Here is a 19,260-nt window from a genome sequence, read left to right on the forward strand (position 1 = left end):
CAGCCCATACATCCCTCTCTCTGGGCCCACCAGGCTGCATGCTAGCTACCCTGTTCTTGGCCCCGGCTGCCTGTGGCGGGGTCGGGGTGGGGGGCGGCCTGAATGGTAGTAATAATGGTGGATAACCAGGTGCCCCTTAGAGACCCATCTTCATTATTAATCCCAGGCCAGATGTGCGGAAGCTCGCTGATCTCAACAACGCCGCCTGACAACTTGGGGTGGCTGTGCCCTGGCCGGCATCCCTAGAATCGAGAATTCTCAGCTGGGATAGGGGTGCAGGTTGGAAACCTGGTTTAACAAATTCTTTGCTGGATACTGGGGAGCCCTTTCCTCTGGCCAAGTCTTTGGCAGGCGGCGGGCGAGGCTCTCAGGTCCCGTTCCGGGGCGCGTCTGCAGTCCCAGCGGGGAGAGCCCCCCGCAGCGGCCGTCCGCGCAGGTGCCGGACGCCCGGGCGGCTCCGCTCCCCCGCGCAGAGCCTGGAAGCGACCACCGCGCCCGGACGCTCGAGCCCCGCCGCGGCCGCACTGCGCTGCTAGTCTGAGGGTGGTGTCTGAAGTCGGGCGCTTCCTGCCTTTCCCTCCGCCTGGGTGCCCGGCTAGCGCGGCGGGGTTCCGAGATTCCCCGCTCGCCCCGCCCCGCCCGCCGCCCGCGCCCTGCACAGTGCGCGCGGCGTCCCCGCCCCCAGCCCCAAACCCCCACCCGCTGTGGCCGTAGGGGGGCACCCCCATCGGGGAGGGAGGGTGGTCCGCAGTGGCCCGGTCCCCGAGTGGCGGAGAGGTGACGGTAACCGCCTTCCCATTTCCGCCCGGCCGGCCGCGCGTCAGGGTGAGTGCGGCAGAGAGCGTTCGGTCCTGCCTCCGCCCGCCCGCGCCGGGGGCTGGCCTTGCCTCGCCGGCGCCTTTTTCCCCCGCAGCGCGGCGCCGCTTCGCCACTCGGGCACCGCAGGTAGGGCAGGAGGCTGGAGCGCCTGCTGCCCGCCGCCCGTAAGATGGTCCCCTCGGCTGGACAGCTCGCCTTGCTCGCGCTGGGTACGTACGCTGCCTGCTGCGCGCCCTGAGCCACCTGCCCTCGGCGACACCCCGCTTTCCGCTGGCCCCTCCATTTCTTTTTCCTGGGGTTTTTCTGCGCCCGCCTAGGAGAGTCGAGGGAGGTTCATGCTTTTCAAGGGTTGGAGGCTGGGGGTGGGGGGCAGTGGAAGTCACGAGGGCTTACTAGGGTTTTGGAGGAGCCCATTCCAAAGAGGGGGACCGTCGAGCGCCCAGGCTTTCCCCGGGGAGTGGCCGCCTGGGCCGTGCGTGAGAACGCCGGCCGGGGAAGGGGAAGCGGTGTGCGAACGGGCTTGAACTTTAATCCGCCGCGGCTCGGTGTTCGTACACTTGCCCACACCTACCTGCATACCTGGCTGTCTCCAACCAAGCCCGTCCTCACTGGTGGCGGTAAGCATAGACGCGGAGAAGGTGGCTGGCGTCAGACCCTATGCCTCTTCCCGGTCGTATCCCCTGCCTACCCCTGAGACCCAGTGACGGGCAGAAGGTCACAATCAGCAGAGGAGCCCTCAATCTTCTAACTTCAGGAGCTCTTGAGCTTTGGGGTATGTTTTGGATTTTTGTGCGGATTAATTGTGCTTTTAATTAACTTCCCTGGGAGAAGTGGTTTAAGTGTCAGCCGAGGGCAGGAGTGAAACCCTAGACGGAGCGTTGCCAATTTCCTTTGCGTTTGTTCTTGGAAGGGAACGCGAGTTGGGGGAAGGGAGGGAAAGTTAAACTTGCCAAACCTGGGTCTCGTCTGTGGAGCCCGTGAGTTTTTCCGCGGTGAAGTTCACAGGACCGTATGTAAGGGGTAAGGGGCGCAGTGCAGTGCGCTGCCTGGCGGGCTCTCGCCCCTCTCCGTGCCGGGCCTCTCTGCTATTGAGATAGCTGGTTAACAGCCCAGGTGTTCAGGTTTATTGGTGCAGCTTCCGTAAAATGAATTGCTCAGTCGACATCCCCTGAGCTTAACCCTATAAAGCAAGTTGCTCCTACCTGGATAATTTACTGTAGCCTGAGAAAAGCTGTGGAGCCCTTCCCCTCAAAAAATGCCCAGAGCCGCAGCCTCACCCAGTTCCTGTACAGTTTCAGAGGGCTCACGGACCCGCCTGTAATTCTGCCCATGAAACGCTGGTTAAGAACCGCAGCAGGAGGGGAGGCATCGTTTTAGAGGGAAACGGAGCAGTGGTGGAACCCAGGCTCAGAGATGTAGCTTACCCTGAAACTCACCAACAGGTGGCATGATTATGGATGGCTTTTCCTCCCCGTTTACAAAACCTTTTTAATTTTTTGTATTGACGGTTCTGATTTTAGATGGTTTTTAAAGCAACAAAACATTACTGGTACATCAGAAGCCTCCTGTCTGCAGGTGCCTTTGTAGTGTTTTTTTGTTTGTTTGCAAATTCTGGTAGTAATAATAGCTTATGCTATTTGAGCACTTACTCTGTGCCAGGCACTGTTCTAAGTGCTTTTCATTTAATTAATAAGTGCTATTCATTTAATTTTCCCACCAACCTGATGAAGAAGGTATTATCTTCCCTGTTTTACAGAGGAGGAAGGTGAAGTACCCAAAGCCCACAGTGAGTAAGTACTTAGGCCAGGATTGTTAGAGTGTGGGAGAATCAAGGGGTTGAAAGGTCACTTAACTGTGGTTGGTCACTAGAGTCCCATCTCCCAGTTTGGGGACTTTTCCTGAAGGTGAGATTATATGGAATACCCTAGAACTTGCTGTTAAATTGGGTTTTCTGTTGGACTCCTAGGATCTGAAGGCGGTCTTAGGTTATTCAATGAAAATTAGAGGCAGGAAAAGATGGTGAACAAGTTTGAAGGCACCTTTGAAAGTTGCCCTGCCCTTGTCCATGAAGATTGCATGCATTCGTCATGTTATTTTTCCTTTTTGCCTCGGAGTTCAACCTGAACTTTGTTTCTTAAGAAAAGAATGTATAAACTTAAAAAGATTGATCAGTATGTAAAAGCTGGCTCATACAGTTCTAAAATATGAGCAGTTTCACTGGGTGTTGTATGGAAACCAATTTGACAATAAATTTCATATATAAAAAAAATAAAAAAATAAAGAGCTTTACCAATCCCCCAAAATAAATAAATAAATAAAAATAAAATATGAGCAGTTGGAAAGAGAAAAAAAAAGGAAAAAGAAGGTAGGAGTACTTTACACCAGTTTTTTTATTTATATTTCTTTTTTCTTAAGGCTTTAGTTCTGATCATTGACTACAACTTCTGCCTCCCACCTCACTTTCTGCTAGATTACTGAATAGCACTCATCAGTGCCACATGCATCTTTAATTTGCACATTTCCTCTCTAATTTCTCTTAAATTGGTTGAAGGCAGTTCCAGGCAAATCGGCAAATCTAGAAAGCCGAGATCTCTCCCCTCCTCCCCAATCTTCGTGGAGACAGTCTGAAAAGAAACTGGTTGTTTGGAGTCTCAGCTGATGCTCCTGATTACTTGGAACCTGAGCGATGATTGATGTTTTGGCTGGAAGAGTGTGGAGACTGTTGCTTAAATGGCAACATTGGAAATGTGATCCGGGTTCCTGTGGTGGCTGCCTCCATGTCAGATTTCCGTCCCTGACCAGGCACACCTCATAGGAGCTTGGCACCTTCAGTCCCACATCCTCCTCTGTGAGCAGGGAACAAGATGGTGTGATCCTGGGCAAGTCACTTAGCTTTTCTGTGTCTTGTTTTGCTCATCTGTGAAATTAACAGGATTGTTGGATATATTTAACGAACATAGAATGGTGCCTGTCACGTAGTAAGAATTGAATTAATCTTAATCTTAGTGCCATCATCACCATTGTTGTTATAACTTTGAACCCCATAGAATTCCAGATGTTACAGCAGATTGTGTCCATTCTGTAGCTGGAAAGTTTGTCTGTCTTATCTTCTAGCTCCCCACCTTTCCTAAGCCAGAAAATACCACCCAACCTAAAAACCCACTTAATGATTTAGTGAGGGTCATTTGGCAGATGCCAATTCAAGCAAGTTTGGGATTTTTTTTTTTTTGGACGTCATGAATTCTTTAATTTTTGATGCAAAACATTTGGATTTTCTCAGTGTTCAGTGGTCGGTTTATTGAAGTCAGCACTAAGTTCCAGTTTTCTTACCTGTAAAGTGGGAATAATAAAACTGCACCCACCTCACAGGCTGTTAGGAGAATCAAATGAGATGGTAAATATAGAAGCTATTTATAAACTATACTTATAAAGGACTACACACAAAATGAAATTGATTTGATAATACAGAAATGGATTTTATAATCCAGAAATAACCATTATGTTTATGGCAGTTCCCAGAAGTAGGACTGGTTGTAACCTAAAGAAGGGTCCTAGGACCCCAGGTGTCATTAAGGATGGGTACAGATGAAGCAGGTCAGCTTCCCTGTGGATTTGGGACTGAGGGACCAGTAGAGGGCATGAAGTAAGACAGCCCTCTTCTCCATTACATGGAAATGATGTCTTTCAGAGTAGACAGTGGAGGTTTGCCCAGGACACATGTTTTCCTTATTGGGCAGCCATAATTAGGGAAAGTTCACTTAGAACATGGGCTGTAAAGGTGTATATGGAAGGCTTAGAGGCTAAGTTTCCCATATTTGCTTTTCCAAAATTTGGTTTCCTAGGATAAAGAGATCTTTCTGTAAATATTCAATGTCCCCTGCAAAGGGGACCTTTCTTACAGGAGTAAATGATGCTTCCTGTTACTATGGTAACATAGGAAAAATAGCTGACTTTTCCATTAGACCTATCTCTAAGGGCCTTTTGAAAGTGTGTTTGAACAAAGTCCTACTCTGTGGACTGCCCGCTGAAAGGGATGGGCATTGGGAAGTGGAGGTTGGGTCAGCCAAAATGGGATTAGCGTGGCACACTGAATTGGGTATCTTGTGCCTGGTTTCACATGTAAAACCTCTGTAGGACCTTCCACAGCGTGCCTCAAATCACAGCCACCTGGAGGGCTTGGTAAACCAGGTTGCCTGGCAGGAGGTAGGAGTTTGCATGTCTGACAAGTGTCCAGGTGTAGCTTAAGCTGCTGGTGGGGAGGAGAGGAGAGGGGCCCTTGGAGAACCACTGCTCTTCAGCCGGTTCCTGTTAGGGAAGCTTCTGGCTTACCCAGTTGCGTTTTATCTAAAGTACGTGCTGATGTTTATGAATGCTGCTGTGGATTTACGAGCCATTATTAAAGGTGCTTCTGTGGCCTGTCTTGCTGACCAGAGCAGAGTTAGAACTCTTGCTGAGATCTCTTAATTGTCATAAGTGTCCTTGACCTTTACCTCTGGAAAATGTGACCACCTTCTCTCATTAGACTTAAGCTGACCAATGCTAAGCATCTCCCACTTTCTTTTTTGGGGGGTTGCCAAAAATTGACCGTTGTTTGGCTGTCATTTCAACTATTTTTAATCACCTCATTTTAAAGTACGAATTTAATTTTGTGCTGAAGGCTAATATATTTAAGATTGCATCTAGATGGAGAATTCGAGCACTTTTACAGTGACTTCTGGTTTTGTTTTGCCTTTTTTTTTTCCCTTGTGAAATGTCAAGTATAAAAAATCTTTCATAGAATCAGGAAAGCCTAAAATCTAGGCTACCAGAACCATCTCTTTGGAGCTCTTCAAGTACAAGGCACATTCTCTTTAGACCAACTCCAAAAATCTGGGTAGTCTTTTGACACATTATGAATTGGTTGTACTGGGGTGCCTGGGTGGCTTAGTCAATTAAGTGTCTGGTTCTTGGTTTCAGCTCAGGTCATGATCTCATGGTTTGTGAGTTCGAGCCCCACATTGGTGCTGTCAGCCCGGAGCCTGCTTAGGATTCTGTTTCTCTCTTTCCTCTCTCTCTCTCTCTCTCTCTCTCTCTCTCTCTCTCTCTGTCACACACACACAATAAATAAATAAACTGAAAAAAATGAATTGGTTGTATTGACTATGACGTAAATAGTTGTTACCTGGGCTTGGAAAAAGAAGTTTGTTGAAATGGAGTTTTATATTTGCTAGTGCCTTTTTCCCCCCTCAAGTCATAGGAAACACAATTTCACATGGAGTCTCTCCCCTAGTCAAGTGAATTCTATGCTCAGCACTTTTGCTTTTAATTTTTTGTTGTCTGCTTCCTTACCTTGAAAAGCATTCAGTTTCCCCCACTCTAGTGTTTGCATTTCTCAAGTACTTGCAGAGAAATGGTTAGGACTTCCTCAAGAAGGGATGTATGCGTAACTCCTTTGTGTAACAAGCTTGTGTAACTTACAGAACACCAGCCAGCTATTGTCTTACGTTTTTTGGTTTTATCTTTGAATGTGTTAACTTTTCTGTCTGGGAACCTCAGCAGCAGCGCTCTGCTCCCTCCATGTCCTGCCTTGGATTAACATTGGTTGGTGCTTGTCCTCTCTAGCAGTTGGGGATTCTTTAGAGGCAGAGATCCTGGGTGTTCATCTCTGCCCTTGGCCCATCTAGAGCACAAGTGGAACCTCAGAGGAGACCACTACACACTTGAGGACCCTCTGGGGTAGTGTAGACTCTGTTGGCAAACACTTGGCCACAAAGTTAACATTTATCCTAAACTATCAAGGGTGGTTGCATACAAATTCTACCAATGCTGATACAATTAGTCTTCAGAATAATTGTTTTATTGTTATTTTTCAAAAATAGATTAGGATTTAATGTTTTTAATGATTGCAGAAAAACATTTTTCCCCTTTTCTAGACCATTTGCAAATTCTGGAAAGCATAAGAGAAAAAAGTGTTTCAGTGACCTGTTGTTCTAACACCCAAAGATAACCATGATTAACATTTTGTTATAGAGCCTATGGATGAATATATAGGTAGATATTCTTTGAAAGCATATCTGAATTTTGATGGATTCACACTGCTTAACTTACTTGTTTTTGCAATTTAACAACCTTCATAATAAACACTTTTTAAGTCATTCATTTTTTAAGTCATTAAACATTCACCCATTACATCATTCCTAGTGGCTGGGAAATAACCGCTTGACTAGATTTAATATAATTAACCAATTTTGAAACACTTTTGTCCATATACATTTTTCCCATTTCTCACTGTGAAGAATCTGCACACTATTGGGAATATAAGTTGATACAACTGTTTTGGAAGGTAGTGTGGCAATAGCTATCAATTTTAGGCGGGCATAACTTGGGTTATCAGTTCCACTTTTTGATATATATCCTGTTTAAATAGTTGCCTAAATACGCAAATAAAAATGTAAAGGATGGTGATTATTGATTAGTTTATAACAATAACAAGTTGCCAGTACCCACTGTTATAACTATTTAAGGAGATTCCTTAAACAAGTTATCTTTGTATAACAGTACAATGATTTGCTATGTAGCTATTTGAAAGAATAAAGGTTTCATGGTCTATTAAATTTAGAAAGGCATAGAACTGTATATATAGGACAGTGCCTTGGTTTCAATTGGTTAATTTTTTTTAACAAGCCTATATTAAAATGCCTGAAATCAAGGAAGATAAATGATACAACAGACATTTGTGTACATAAATGTTTGGCACATCTTTAGAAAAATTCCTAGCAATTGGTCTTTTCTCCCACCAGCAGTGTATGAACACCATTTTCTTGAATCTTCCATAACTCTAGAAGTTAGTTTTAACATTTGCCAAGTTGATTGGAGACCTCAGTCCAGTCTTCATATTTAATATTTGCTGAGATGACTAAATTATTTTTGTTGGCCATGTCATCTTATTTGCAACTTAATCTTTTCAATTTTTTTTCATATTGATTGAGCATCCTTAGAGCTTTATAATAACCATTTATATAAAAAGGATATTAATATTTTGCAGGTGCTTCCCCCATTTATTGTATATCTTTTTTGGTTATGGTATTTTTGACATACCAAAGGTTTTTATGTAGCAGAAACCAAAAAAAATATATCTTTCCCCTTTAAGCTCTCTACCATCACTTACACAGTTAGGAGAACCTTCCTAAGACAAGGAAAATCTTGCCTAAGATAAGGCAAATATTTACTTATTTTTTTTCTCCTAAGTCTCATATATTATGTTCAACTATTCTATCTAGAATCTATTCTTTTATATGGTATGAAGTACAACTCACATTTCATTTTTTTTAATAGTCAACCAGTTAATGGTCTCAATTGCTATTTGTGGAATAATCTATCCTGTCTACTATGGTTTTGATATTCCATTTTTATCCCATGCTAAATTCCTATAAGTACTTGAATCTGTATTTAATTTGGTTCTATTATTTTGTATTTTTGCACTTATTGTGAATTTGTTCATACATGTATTCTGCAAATGTTTATTGAGCACCTATTCTGTGCCAAGACAGCTTCTAGATGCTAGGGAATCAGCCAAAAATAAGACCTAGAGCTTGTGTTTTAGCGAGTTAGACATTTCCTCCTGCTCTCTATTATAACCAGTTGTTGCTAGTATTTAAAAATATATATTTCTGGGGCACCTGGGTGGCTCAGTCGGTTGGGCATCCGACTTCAGATCACTTCATGATCTCACGGTTTGTGAGTTCGAGCCCCACGTCGGGCTCTGTGCTGACAGCTCAGAGCCTGGAGCCTGCTTCAGATTCTGTGTCTCCCTCTCTCTCTGCCCCTCCCCTGCTCATGCTCTGTCTCTCTCTGTCTCAAAAATAAATAAAAACATCAAAAATTTTTTTAAAAAAATAAAAATAAAAATATATATTTCTTTTGTAATGGGTTTTGTTAATTCTAATAGTCCTTCAGTTTATTCTCTTTGGTTTGCCGGTACATGATCATGTAATCTTGAATAGTGATAGCTTTTCCTCCTTCCATTCCATATTTTTAGCCCTTACTACTTTTTCTTATAGCTGGCTAGAATTTGAAGAACATTTTTTATTTTTTTTTAATTTATTTTTTAAATATTTATTTATTTTTGAGAGGAGAGAGACTGAGTGGGGAAGGGGCAAAGAGAAAGGGAGACATAGAATCGGAAGCAGGCTTCAGGCTCTGAGCTGTCAGCCCAGGGTCCCATGCGGGGCTCGAACTCCAGAACTGTGAGATCATGACCTGAGCCGAAGTGGGACGCTTAACTGACTGAGCCAGTCAGGCACCCCAAAGAACGTTTTTTAAAAGGCAATAGATATCCTTTCATTTTTCTTAATTACTGATAATATTTGTAGCATAAACAGTTAAGGATGACTTTGTGATTATGTATATGTGAGGACATATTATATATACATAGGTGTGAAAATGTATATATAGTAAAACCGTGGTTTGTGAGCATAATCTGTCCCAGAAACATGCTTGTAATCCAAAGCACTTGTATATCAAAGCGAATTTCAAGAACCATTTGGCTCAGTTGTGATCACGTGACATTTACCGTCACATATTACTCACATTGCAAGACGTCACTCGTTTATCAAGTTAAAATATATTGGAAGTGTTTGCTCATCTTGCAGAACACTGGCAGAACAAGTTACTCGCAATCCAAGGTTTTACTGTATGTGTATATATACAAATAAACTTTATCACGTTAATAAAATGCACTTTATAACCTACTAAAAGATTTGGCATTTAGCTTTGTTTTTTAAAGCAGAGGAGATAATACGAGTTGTGGGTCTTGCTTTTTTCAAATGTTTTGAGGACTTTTATTGACCTGATTATGTTAAAGCCATCCTTCACTTCCCCGGAATGAACCCTCCTTGGCTCTGTGGGATTATTCTCTGTACATACTGCTGGATTTGATCCATTCTGAAGTTTGGGGGCCTTGTTTTCTTTTTTAGTGTTCTGTTTTGTGTTTTGTTTTTTGTTTTTTATTTAAGAGAGTGTGAGCGAGGGAGAGGGGCAGAGAGGGAGAGAGAAAGAATCTTAAGCAGGCTCCACGCTCAGCAATGAGCCCAACTCGGGCTCTGTCCTATGATTATGACCTGAGATCATGACCTGAGCCGAAATCAAGATGCTCAACCAACTGAGCCACCCAGGTGCCCCTCCTTTTTAGGTTTTGATATCAGCATTATGTCAGCTTTATAAAATACATTTTAAAACATTCCGTCTGTTATATACTCTTAAGTAGTTGAGATATGGAAGCAAATGGCTCTGTGAAGGCTTGAAAGAAATTGCTAGTGGTCAGTTTAAATTTTCCACCTCTTGAGTCATTTTTGGTAATTATTTTCCTCACCATCTATTCAATTCAGATTTCTAAATTTCTAGCATAGATTTGTAAACAATCTCATTTTAACTTAAAGTTTTCTTTTGCATCTGTGGTCCCAGCTAATGTGACTTTACCAAATATGAAAATAAGTAAGTACCTAGGCCCCCAAAACAAAATACATTTTTAAGTTTGTTTTTCTTGATAATACTTGGGGGGGGGGGGACCCAAAATCTATCTATCTATCTTTCTTTCTTTCTTTCTTTCTTCCTTCCTTCCTTTCATTCATAGGGAGAGACAGAGCATGAACAGGGGAGGGGCAGAGAGAGAGGGAGACACAGAATCTGAACCAGGCTCCAGGCTCTGAGCTGTCAGCACAGAGCCCCATGCAGGGCTCGAACTCACAAACCGCGAGATCTTGACTTGAGCCGAAGTCGGACGCTTAACCGACTGAGCCACCCAGGCGCCCCTTCTTTTTAATCTTAAACCAAATTCAAGCGAAGGCTTCATTTTAATAGTGTTCCCAGGAGCCCAGGGAAATAACCAGTTTATTTGCATAACTGCATGTGCCAAAGTTGTTATAGTAATGCCATTTCTGATTTGGATGATGCGTGGCATTGTAATTTCTAGCAAAGGCTACTAACTAGCTTCCTGTTGGCTCAAGCTTTAAAAAGTTTAAAAACCTCCAAATACACTACTGTGTCCATGAGATGCCACTAGAGTGTTTGAAGCAAGACAGCCAGTACTGGTGTGGGAGATTTTTGCCATTTGCTCATTTGCTTTTTGGTTCTTTTTTGTTTTTACGATCAGAACTTCTCAGTAAAAAAAAATATTGGATTCTTACAAAGAGACCATATCTTCAGCTTGAGTTCTTTAGGGCCTTTGATCTGAGTTTGAATGAGGTCAGTAAACAATTCTCCTGGGCACTTAAAGGACAGATGCACCTTTACTGCTGTTTCGTCATCTCTTGCCAGGTCAGAGGCATTCTCTGGGTAATTACTTCCAAGAGGTGCAGGAGATTAACTGGCTAAATGGTACACGTAATGCGGTGACACAAAAGTGGCTGAAGCAGATAAATGAGAGGTTTGCAATTACACACTCTGTTCCCCTCCCTCTGCTGGGCCTTGGGAACCAATACAGCGAACACAAACATAAGATACTTTTCTTGGTTGAAAGAGAAAGCATAAGACCTATAACTTTGACCATGGCAGTGGCTCTGAGGAGCTGGCATGTGAACTATGGAGGGACATAACCTGTTCATCTTCTATGTCACTGAGCTCAGTCGGAAACTCTGGGCTTGAACACTTCTCACCTTGGAACAGCTTCTGGGTTATTATTTTTGCTTTGGAGGAGCGTTATCATCAGGCCTGTTTGCATGCTGTACACATTCCCTGCCAGCAAATTTAAACAATGACAGATGTTTTTTGCACATAGCAGACCTTGGGTGTTATAATTAGGGTTTCAGGGGATGAATCATAGGCCCCTGAACTGGAATGAAAGCAAGCTTGGAGCCTGAGCATTATTTAGAGAGGTGAGGTAAACTCATAGATCACACAGATGGGGAATCTTTCAGGATCTGGACTGTCTCTAAATCTCATCAGCCCGTCCCTTGCCACACAAAGAAAACCCCAAAACGGGCGCCTGGGTGGCTCAGTCGGTTGAGCGTCCAGCTTCGGCTCAGGTCATGTTCTCAGGGCTCCTGGGTTCAAGCCCCACATGGAGCTTTGTGCTGACAGCAGGGAGCCTCCTTCGGATTCTCTGACCCCCCTCTCTCTGCACCTCGCCTGCACTCGCTTGCTCTCTCACTCTCTCAAAAAAACATTAAAAAGAAAACCCCAAAACAAACAGGCTTCTTAGTGTCCACAGAACACGTCCACCCTCTGGTCACCACCTCCCCACGTGGGTCATTCGGGGTACACACCTTCTCTGCTGGCCTCGGTTAAATCCCCCTCACTCTTTTTCCAAAATGAAGTTCAAATCAGAATCTATAAACAGAAGAATCAAAAAAGCACCCCCCAAATTTGACATCATTTTACTAGGTTTAACTGGCAAGTATCCTACCAGATCTCTTTCTCTGTATGGATACAGATATTTGTAAACTCACTTCTTCCTTCAAACAAAAAAAAGCACTTGGTATTTTTAAATCTGCTTTTCACTTACAGTATGTAGGGAAGATATTTCTGTAGCAAAAATGCAAAAAAAAAAAAAATCTATCAACCTATCCTTTTTATGATGTCTATAACACATTCCATTGTACAACTCTATCATTGTTCATTTGTCCATCCTTTATGGGTAGAGATATAGGTTGTCTCAAACTCGGATATTCAAACCTGAAATGAAAATTCTTGCAGCTAAATCATTACTAGTATCTTCTAATTATCTTCTATGACCAAATCCCCAGAAATGCACTACTAGGTCAAAAGGTACACACTTTTTCACCTCTTAATATGTTTTGACAATCTGCCCTCCAAAAAGCTGTACAGATTTATATGTCTACCACCTACGTGTGAATGCCTATTTGTTGGCAAACTTGCCTATGATTAGTATTTTAATTTTCTAGATTCTGTTAACTGTGTTAGAAAAATGGTGTCTCGTTGTTTTAATTTGTATTTCTTTGGTTAAAACCAAAGTTTGATAACATTGAATGCTTTTTTTCATGTTTGAGTGTTTGGATTTTCTTGTGAATTAGACCATGTTTCAGGTAGATTATTTTCTTATTGATTTGTAAGCAGTTTTTTAAAAAGATCTATTGAAAATATTTCCTTCATTGTCCTGGGTACATTTGTATGTGTTGTGTTTGGGTTTACAGAAGTATCATTTTGTTTTTGTTTTTAACTTTTAAGGACTTAAAATCTGTTCATTTTTCCTTTAGGATTTCTACTTGGGATAGGAAGGAATTTGCTGTGACTCTTTGTCTCATTTCCCCTTCTACTTTAAAAATTTTTATTAACGTTTATTTGTCATTGAGAGACAGAGCATGAGCAGGGGAGGGGCAGAGAGAGGAGGAGACACAGATTCCGAAGCAGGCTCCAGGCTCCCAGCTGTCAGCGGGGCTCGAACTCACAAACCGCAAGATCATGACGTGAGCCGAAGTCGGCCGCTCAACTGACTGAGCCACCCAGGCGCCCCTCCCCTCCTACTTTTATGTTGTTACTTTTTGGATTTAAATTTCAATTCTTGGGGCACGTGGGTGGATCAGTTGGTTGAGCGTCAGACTCTTGATTTTGGCTCAGGTCATGATCCCGGGGTCGTGAGATCAAGCCCTGTGTCAGGCTCAGCGATGAGCATGGAACCGGCTTGAGATTGTCTCTCTCTCTCTCTCCCTCTGTCCCTCTCCCCTGCTCGCTCACTCTCGCTCACTCTTGCTCTCAAATAAAAAAATAAATCAATTTCAATTCTTTGGGAATATATTTCGGTGTAACATGTGGGATAGGAATCTAACTTGCCTTTTTGCCAAATACTGATCCAGTTACTCTATGCCATTCGTTGAATAATTTATTCTCTAATCACTGATTCCAAATCCTACTTTTGTCACTTGAGACAGTTTAGGAGTATTTGAGTCTATTTGTGGAGTTTTCATTCTGTTCCATTAATTTGAGGCTCATCCTATAGTGAAACATTGTTTTGAGTTGGGAATGCGTCATTTGCCCCAGGAGGTGGGGGCAGAAAATATTGAAAACTGGGAAAGTAGACAGTGTAGTACAGTAGATAGCACTTCACATTCATGGCTCCCTTTCATGACAAGACTTCTACTTCTGTCCCACCTAGAGCCTGTTGGAGGAAGAAACACTTGTGGTGGTGGAGAGAAGGATTACTTACCATGTTTGAATCCCTGGGGAGAAAGGATGACTGACCTCATTCCTTAGCTTGCCTGAAGACTGATGGGCACTCGGTCTCACTGTTCTGAAAGGCATGGTGAACCTGCTTGTATGTTCTTATTGTTTCTGGAACTTTGTGCTTTGCAGGAACTGGGGGCATGAGGCAGGCCTGCAGTCCTCCGTGTGATGTTCTGGTTAACGGAGACTGTATTTTCACGTCCCCTTTTCAGATGGGAGTACTGTGGAGTAAGTGTGCCATGGCATTCTCAGAGCCACAGACCAAATCTGGTGTGCCTCCTAGGAATAGAGAATAATTAAAGAATCAAAGAAGAATTTAACAGAAAAAAATCATCTATTATCTTCTATATTAAAACAAACTCAGGGGCACCGGGGTTGCTCAGTCAGTTAAGCATCCGATATTGACGCAAGTCATGATCTTGCGGTTTGTGGGTTCTGGCCCCGCATTGGGCTCTGTGCTGATAGCTCAGAGCCTGGAGCCTTCTTCGGATTCTGTGTCTTCCTCTCTCTCTCTGCCCCTCCCCCGCCAAAATAAATAAACATTAAAAAAATAAAACCCTCGACTGTATTAGTTAATAGAATGCAAGATTGAAATACCAAAATTAACTTTTAGGATATAGGACTTCAGATAAATTTCTATTCTTTTTGTCCTTTTGGAATGTTTCAGGGTGTGCCCCCAGACTCTTGAGGAATAGGTATGAGTTCCTTCTCTTTGCCATTTAGGGGGCTTTAGTGGCAAAGTTTGAGGAGTACTGTCTCACGTGGATGACTGATTTTCAGATATTTAAAGTAGTCAAAACAGTAACTAAACCTATTATTCTAGCTTCGTTATTCTTCTGCTTGTTTTAGATTTAATTTGCTTTTCTAAGTTTTCCCAAGATGAAAACTTAGACTACTGATTTTAGATTTTTCTTCTTTTCTAATATATTCATTCAGTAATGTAAATTTCCCTCTAAGCACTGCTTTTGCTGCATCCCACAAATTTTGATGAGTTGTGTTTCCATTTTTATTTAGTTCAAAATATTTTTTTTTAATTTTTTTTTTTAACATTTATTTATTTTTGAGACAGAGAGAGACAGAGCATGAATGGGGGAGGGGCAGAGAGAGAGGGAGACACAGAATCCGAAACAGGCTCCAGGCTCTGAGCTGTCAGCACAGAGCCTGACGCGGGGCTCAAACTCACGGACCGCGAGATCATGACCTGAGCTGAAGTCGGCCGCTTAACCGACTGAGCCACCCAGGCGCCCCAGTTAAATATTTTTTTAACTCCTCTTGAGATCTCTTCCTTGACCCAGGTGTTTTTTAGATGTATTTTGTTTAATGTCCAGTATTTGGGGGGTTTTCCAGTTATATTCCTCTTACTGACTTCAGGTGTAACTCCATTCCGGTCTAAGAGCAGACACTGTATGATTTCTAGTATTTTAAATGTGTTAAAGTGTATTTTATAATCCAGAATATGGTGTATCTTGGTGAAGTTCACATGAGGTTCTGAAGACCGTGTATTCTGTTGTTGAATGTAGTAGTCTGCGAATGTCCTATCCAGTTGGTTGATGGCGTGTCCTTACTGATTTTCTGCCTGATGAATCCATCCGTTTCTGATAGGGGGTTATTGAAGTCTCTGAATATAATAGCGGATTCATCCATTTCTCCTTGTAGTTCCATTAATTTTTTCCTTCGGTATTCTGGCATTCTGTTAGGCACATACACATTAACATTAAGCCACCTCATTCTTCAATGATTTAGAAGCTGTTTCAGCATTTCTCAGTGACTTCAGTGCCTGAAGGTCATCACTAGTAAACTCTTTAGCCCCACATGGTACCCGTAGTTGATACAAAACTTCCCATGTTATCTGTAAATGAGAAGTCAAGTCTTCTGACTTGAATAGCAGAACTCTGCTCTGTTTTAACTTATGGAGAGAAAAAAATATAAAAGTAATTACTCCCAAGTTTCTGACTAGTGCTCTATTAGGGTCAAGAGAGTGGGATCTTCTTTGATAGAGATCATTTCAAGTACATTCTTATTTTGAATCCTATCCTCTGTAGGTTGTAGAAGATTTCCAAATGGACTGGGTATGCCTGGTGAACCACCTGAAAGTTAGAGATTTACATTTAGGAAAACAACACCAACTCACTACGTAATGTGAGCTTATTGTCTTGTGAAGTGCCTCTTTTCCCTACTGTGGAAGAGAGGGAAAAATAAACAAAACAGACCTTTAAACTAAATGGGATTTTTTGGATTTTCAGATAAAAGGCAGGCCATTTTTCTTTTAACAGTAATAACAGAGGCATTTGGAGTATCTCTGCTATCATCCCGTTTAGAATATATCCAAGGGATCCAACAGTAGTTGTGATCTTTGTGAACCAAGCCTAGTGTAACTGTTGGTTCTTAATTCACCCCAACTAGCTACTTTATTCATTTAATGCTGTGCTATAGAGCCAAAGGCATGAATAACCAAAATGAGATCTATCAGCTTGTAATGAGGGGTGCTATTTATTCGCTTTAGGTCATTTGTTTTCTACATGGAATTGTTCACTGCAGCAAACATTTAATGTGTATCAGATCATCTGCTGGGTTTGGTGATATTAATGCAAAGAGGGTCATGCCCTAGCCTTTGCCCTCAAGCCCTGAATTCTTGGTAGATTGTGGCAGAAGCAGACATAGTTTTTTACAATATGACGTGAGGTACACAGCGAGCACCTTGCACTCAAGAGGAAGGTTAGGGGTATGACAGGACAAGGCACAATCTGAACAGATAATGGCCATCACTTACAACAACACCTGCTAAGTGGTAATTTCTTTAGAGTCTTACCTGTTGCACAAACTCCTTTAACCCATCTAGCAACCCTTGGACATATGGTGATTATCCCCATTGTACAGATGAGGAAGCTGAAGCATTTACTTCCCCAGTATCCCACAGCAAGCAAGTGGCAGAACAAGAATTTGAACCTGGGACCCTTGACTGCTGGCCTAGTAATCCTGCTGCTCTGTGTCCATCACAGAAGGCTGTGGATGCTGAGATGCCTAGCCCTGTTCATGTATGAAAATGCCATTTTGTAGCAGACATTAAGCTAAATGTAATCAGACTTAAACAGCTGCTCTCTTAAGTTTTTTCTGTCATAGTGACAGTAAGTGTCATGCAAGTAATTGCCATGCTGGCTCACAAGAAATATTGCCACTTCCCAATGCTGTGAAATACAAACGAATGTGGTCTGGTCCTTTCTTCTCTCCTTCAGGTCAAGAGTTAGCTGTTCGGAAGACAGATAGTCACATGAGGCATGCTACTTAACATGTTGTGTTGTGACCAGGGAACCTCTAAAATGAATTCATTGGGGCGCCTGGGTGGCTCAGTCGGTTAAGCATCCGACTTCAGCTCAGGTCACGATCTCACGGTCCGTGAGTTCAAGCCCCGTGTCGGGCTCTGGGCTGATGGCTCAGAGCCTGGAGCCTGCTTCGGATTCTGTGTCTCCCTCGCTCTCTGCCCCTCCCCCATTCATACTCTGTCTCTCTCTGCCTCAAAAATAAATAAACGTTTAAAAAAAATTTTTTTTTAAATAAATAAAATGAATTCATTAATGGAGGCTGCTATGCATTTCTACCATACAGTTCAGAAAAATTTTTTACTATTTTATTTTTGAGAGAGAGAGAGAACGCGTGCATGGAGAGGGACGGGCAGAAACAGAGGGGGACAGAGGATCTGAAGAGAGCTCTGTACTGACCGCAGCGAGCCTGATGCAGGGCTCAAACTCACTAACTGAAAGATCAGGACTTGAGCTGAAGTCGGACTCTCAACCAACTGAACCACCCAGGCACCACCCCTCCACCGTACATTTCTTAAAAGGTTTTTGTTATAAAGGGTGATTTCTTCGATTTATGCAGGCAGGCTGTCCTCCAATGCGTGATGTCCCTGAAAGTCACAGTGTGTGTGCGCTCTAGCCTGTAAGACCTCTGCTGGAGTTCTGGCTTCACCTCCTCACCCTACCTCCATGTCTCTCCAGTTGACATTTCCCCCAAATAATAGTGGGAGAAGGCAAAGTCTTTACTGCTTTTACATTAACACCTTTAGTTCTTCACAGCCCAGCTAAAGATAGAATCTGTGTTAGCACATTTGCTAATAGCTGGCTTACGTTCAGACTGTTCACCCTTAACTTTAGCCGTGACGTGTACCCACAAAAGAACACAGGTACTTATATTAACTTGATAGGACAGTAGATCAGGAAGGAAAGAACACTTAGCATTTCACTTGTATCTGGGAACTTCCTTTATTTGGCCGGCAGCACTTTTTGATGGCCTTTGCACCTCCGAGTAGATAATTTAATATCTGGCTCCTCGGGTGATGGAGCAGTGCTGTAGTGTGGACATTTTACAAATGTGTATTAAAAGTGCGGGTTTCCCCTTTAGGTAAAGAGGTAAGACCCTTTGTCAAGTCGTCTGCAGGTACCCCCTCCCTGTGTGCATTAGGCCACTTCACTTTGACAAAAGACATACATTAGTACCTCTTTTCACGAACCAAAAAGAAATCTAAAGAGAAATCGTAAAAGTTAAAATAGCTTCTGGCATTTGTTTTGAGCTTTTATAGAGGCAGCATGTGCCCCAAGCAGCAAGAACGGCCATGCCAAGCTTGTTCCCCAAACTATGCTCAGCATCTAGCCGCCATATTTTTGCACTGTGTCTGTGAGCGTCTGTGTTTTATCTCTATTTATTTTGTGCATCTGTTAGCAAGATGTGTCCTATAGTATCAGAAAAGCCCATGAGGTTATTTTTGGGGTCTAGGAATGCTCAAAAATGTTTCCATATAAATTAGCGGTGATTGCTTCTTCACTTCACGCCACTGTGGCTTACAGAAGATTTCATGAGAATACCCTTCTTTCAGATAGCGGCGGAAACCTGTGTGTATTGCTAACACAAAACAGCCAGCGGGATGGGCTACTTCTGCAATGACACACCTCTTTCTGGAAAAAAAAAATGTGGCTTTAAAAATCACTGTCTAGGGGCAAGTGGGTGGCTCAGTTGGTTGAGCATTCGACTTCGGCTCAGGTCATGATCTCATGGTTTGTGGGTTCGAGCCCTGTGTTGGGCTCTGTGCTGACAGCTCAGAGCCTGGAGCCTGCTTCAGATTCTGTGTCTCCCTCTCTCACTGCACCACTGTTTGCACTCTGTCTCTCAAAAATGAATAAATGTTTAAAAAAAAATGTTTTAAATCACTGTCTTCTTTAAAGGACTTTTCTAGAACATTCTCTCCTTTGCTTGTAAGTCCGAATCATTCATATCTCTAGTTTGCTTGGATTG

At 42.8% G+C, this 19,260-nt stretch overlaps 1 protein-coding gene across 4 annotated transcripts in view; it reads left to right on the forward strand.

Annotated features, from left to right (window-relative positions):
* Nucleotides 1-671: 671 nt before the first annotated feature.
* The window catches only part of TGFA (transforming growth factor alpha), a 116,352-nt gene continuing 97,763 nt past the window's right edge, over nt 672-19,260 (forward strand). For 2 of the 4 annotated variants that reach the window (XM_060658562.3, XM_060658582.3), the window contains exon 1: nt 672-1,028. In XM_060658562.3, the coding sequence (XP_060514545.2) occupies nt 989-1,028 (40 nt within the window). In that variant the 5' untranslated portion in view covers nt 672-988. Of the gene's footprint in view, nt 1,029-1,053; nt 1,592-19,260 lie in introns of those variants that run through there. The other 2 variants (XM_060658545.3, XM_060658553.3) reach the window with 1 other exon arrangement.

Source organism: Panthera onca, chromosome A3 (genome assembly GCF_046562875.1).
Source record: "Panthera onca isolate mPanOnc1 chromosome A3, mPanOnc1 haplotype 2, whole genome shotgun sequence".
In the NCBI taxonomy this organism is placed as follows: domain Eukaryota; kingdom Metazoa; phylum Chordata; class Mammalia; order Carnivora; family Felidae; genus Panthera; species Panthera onca.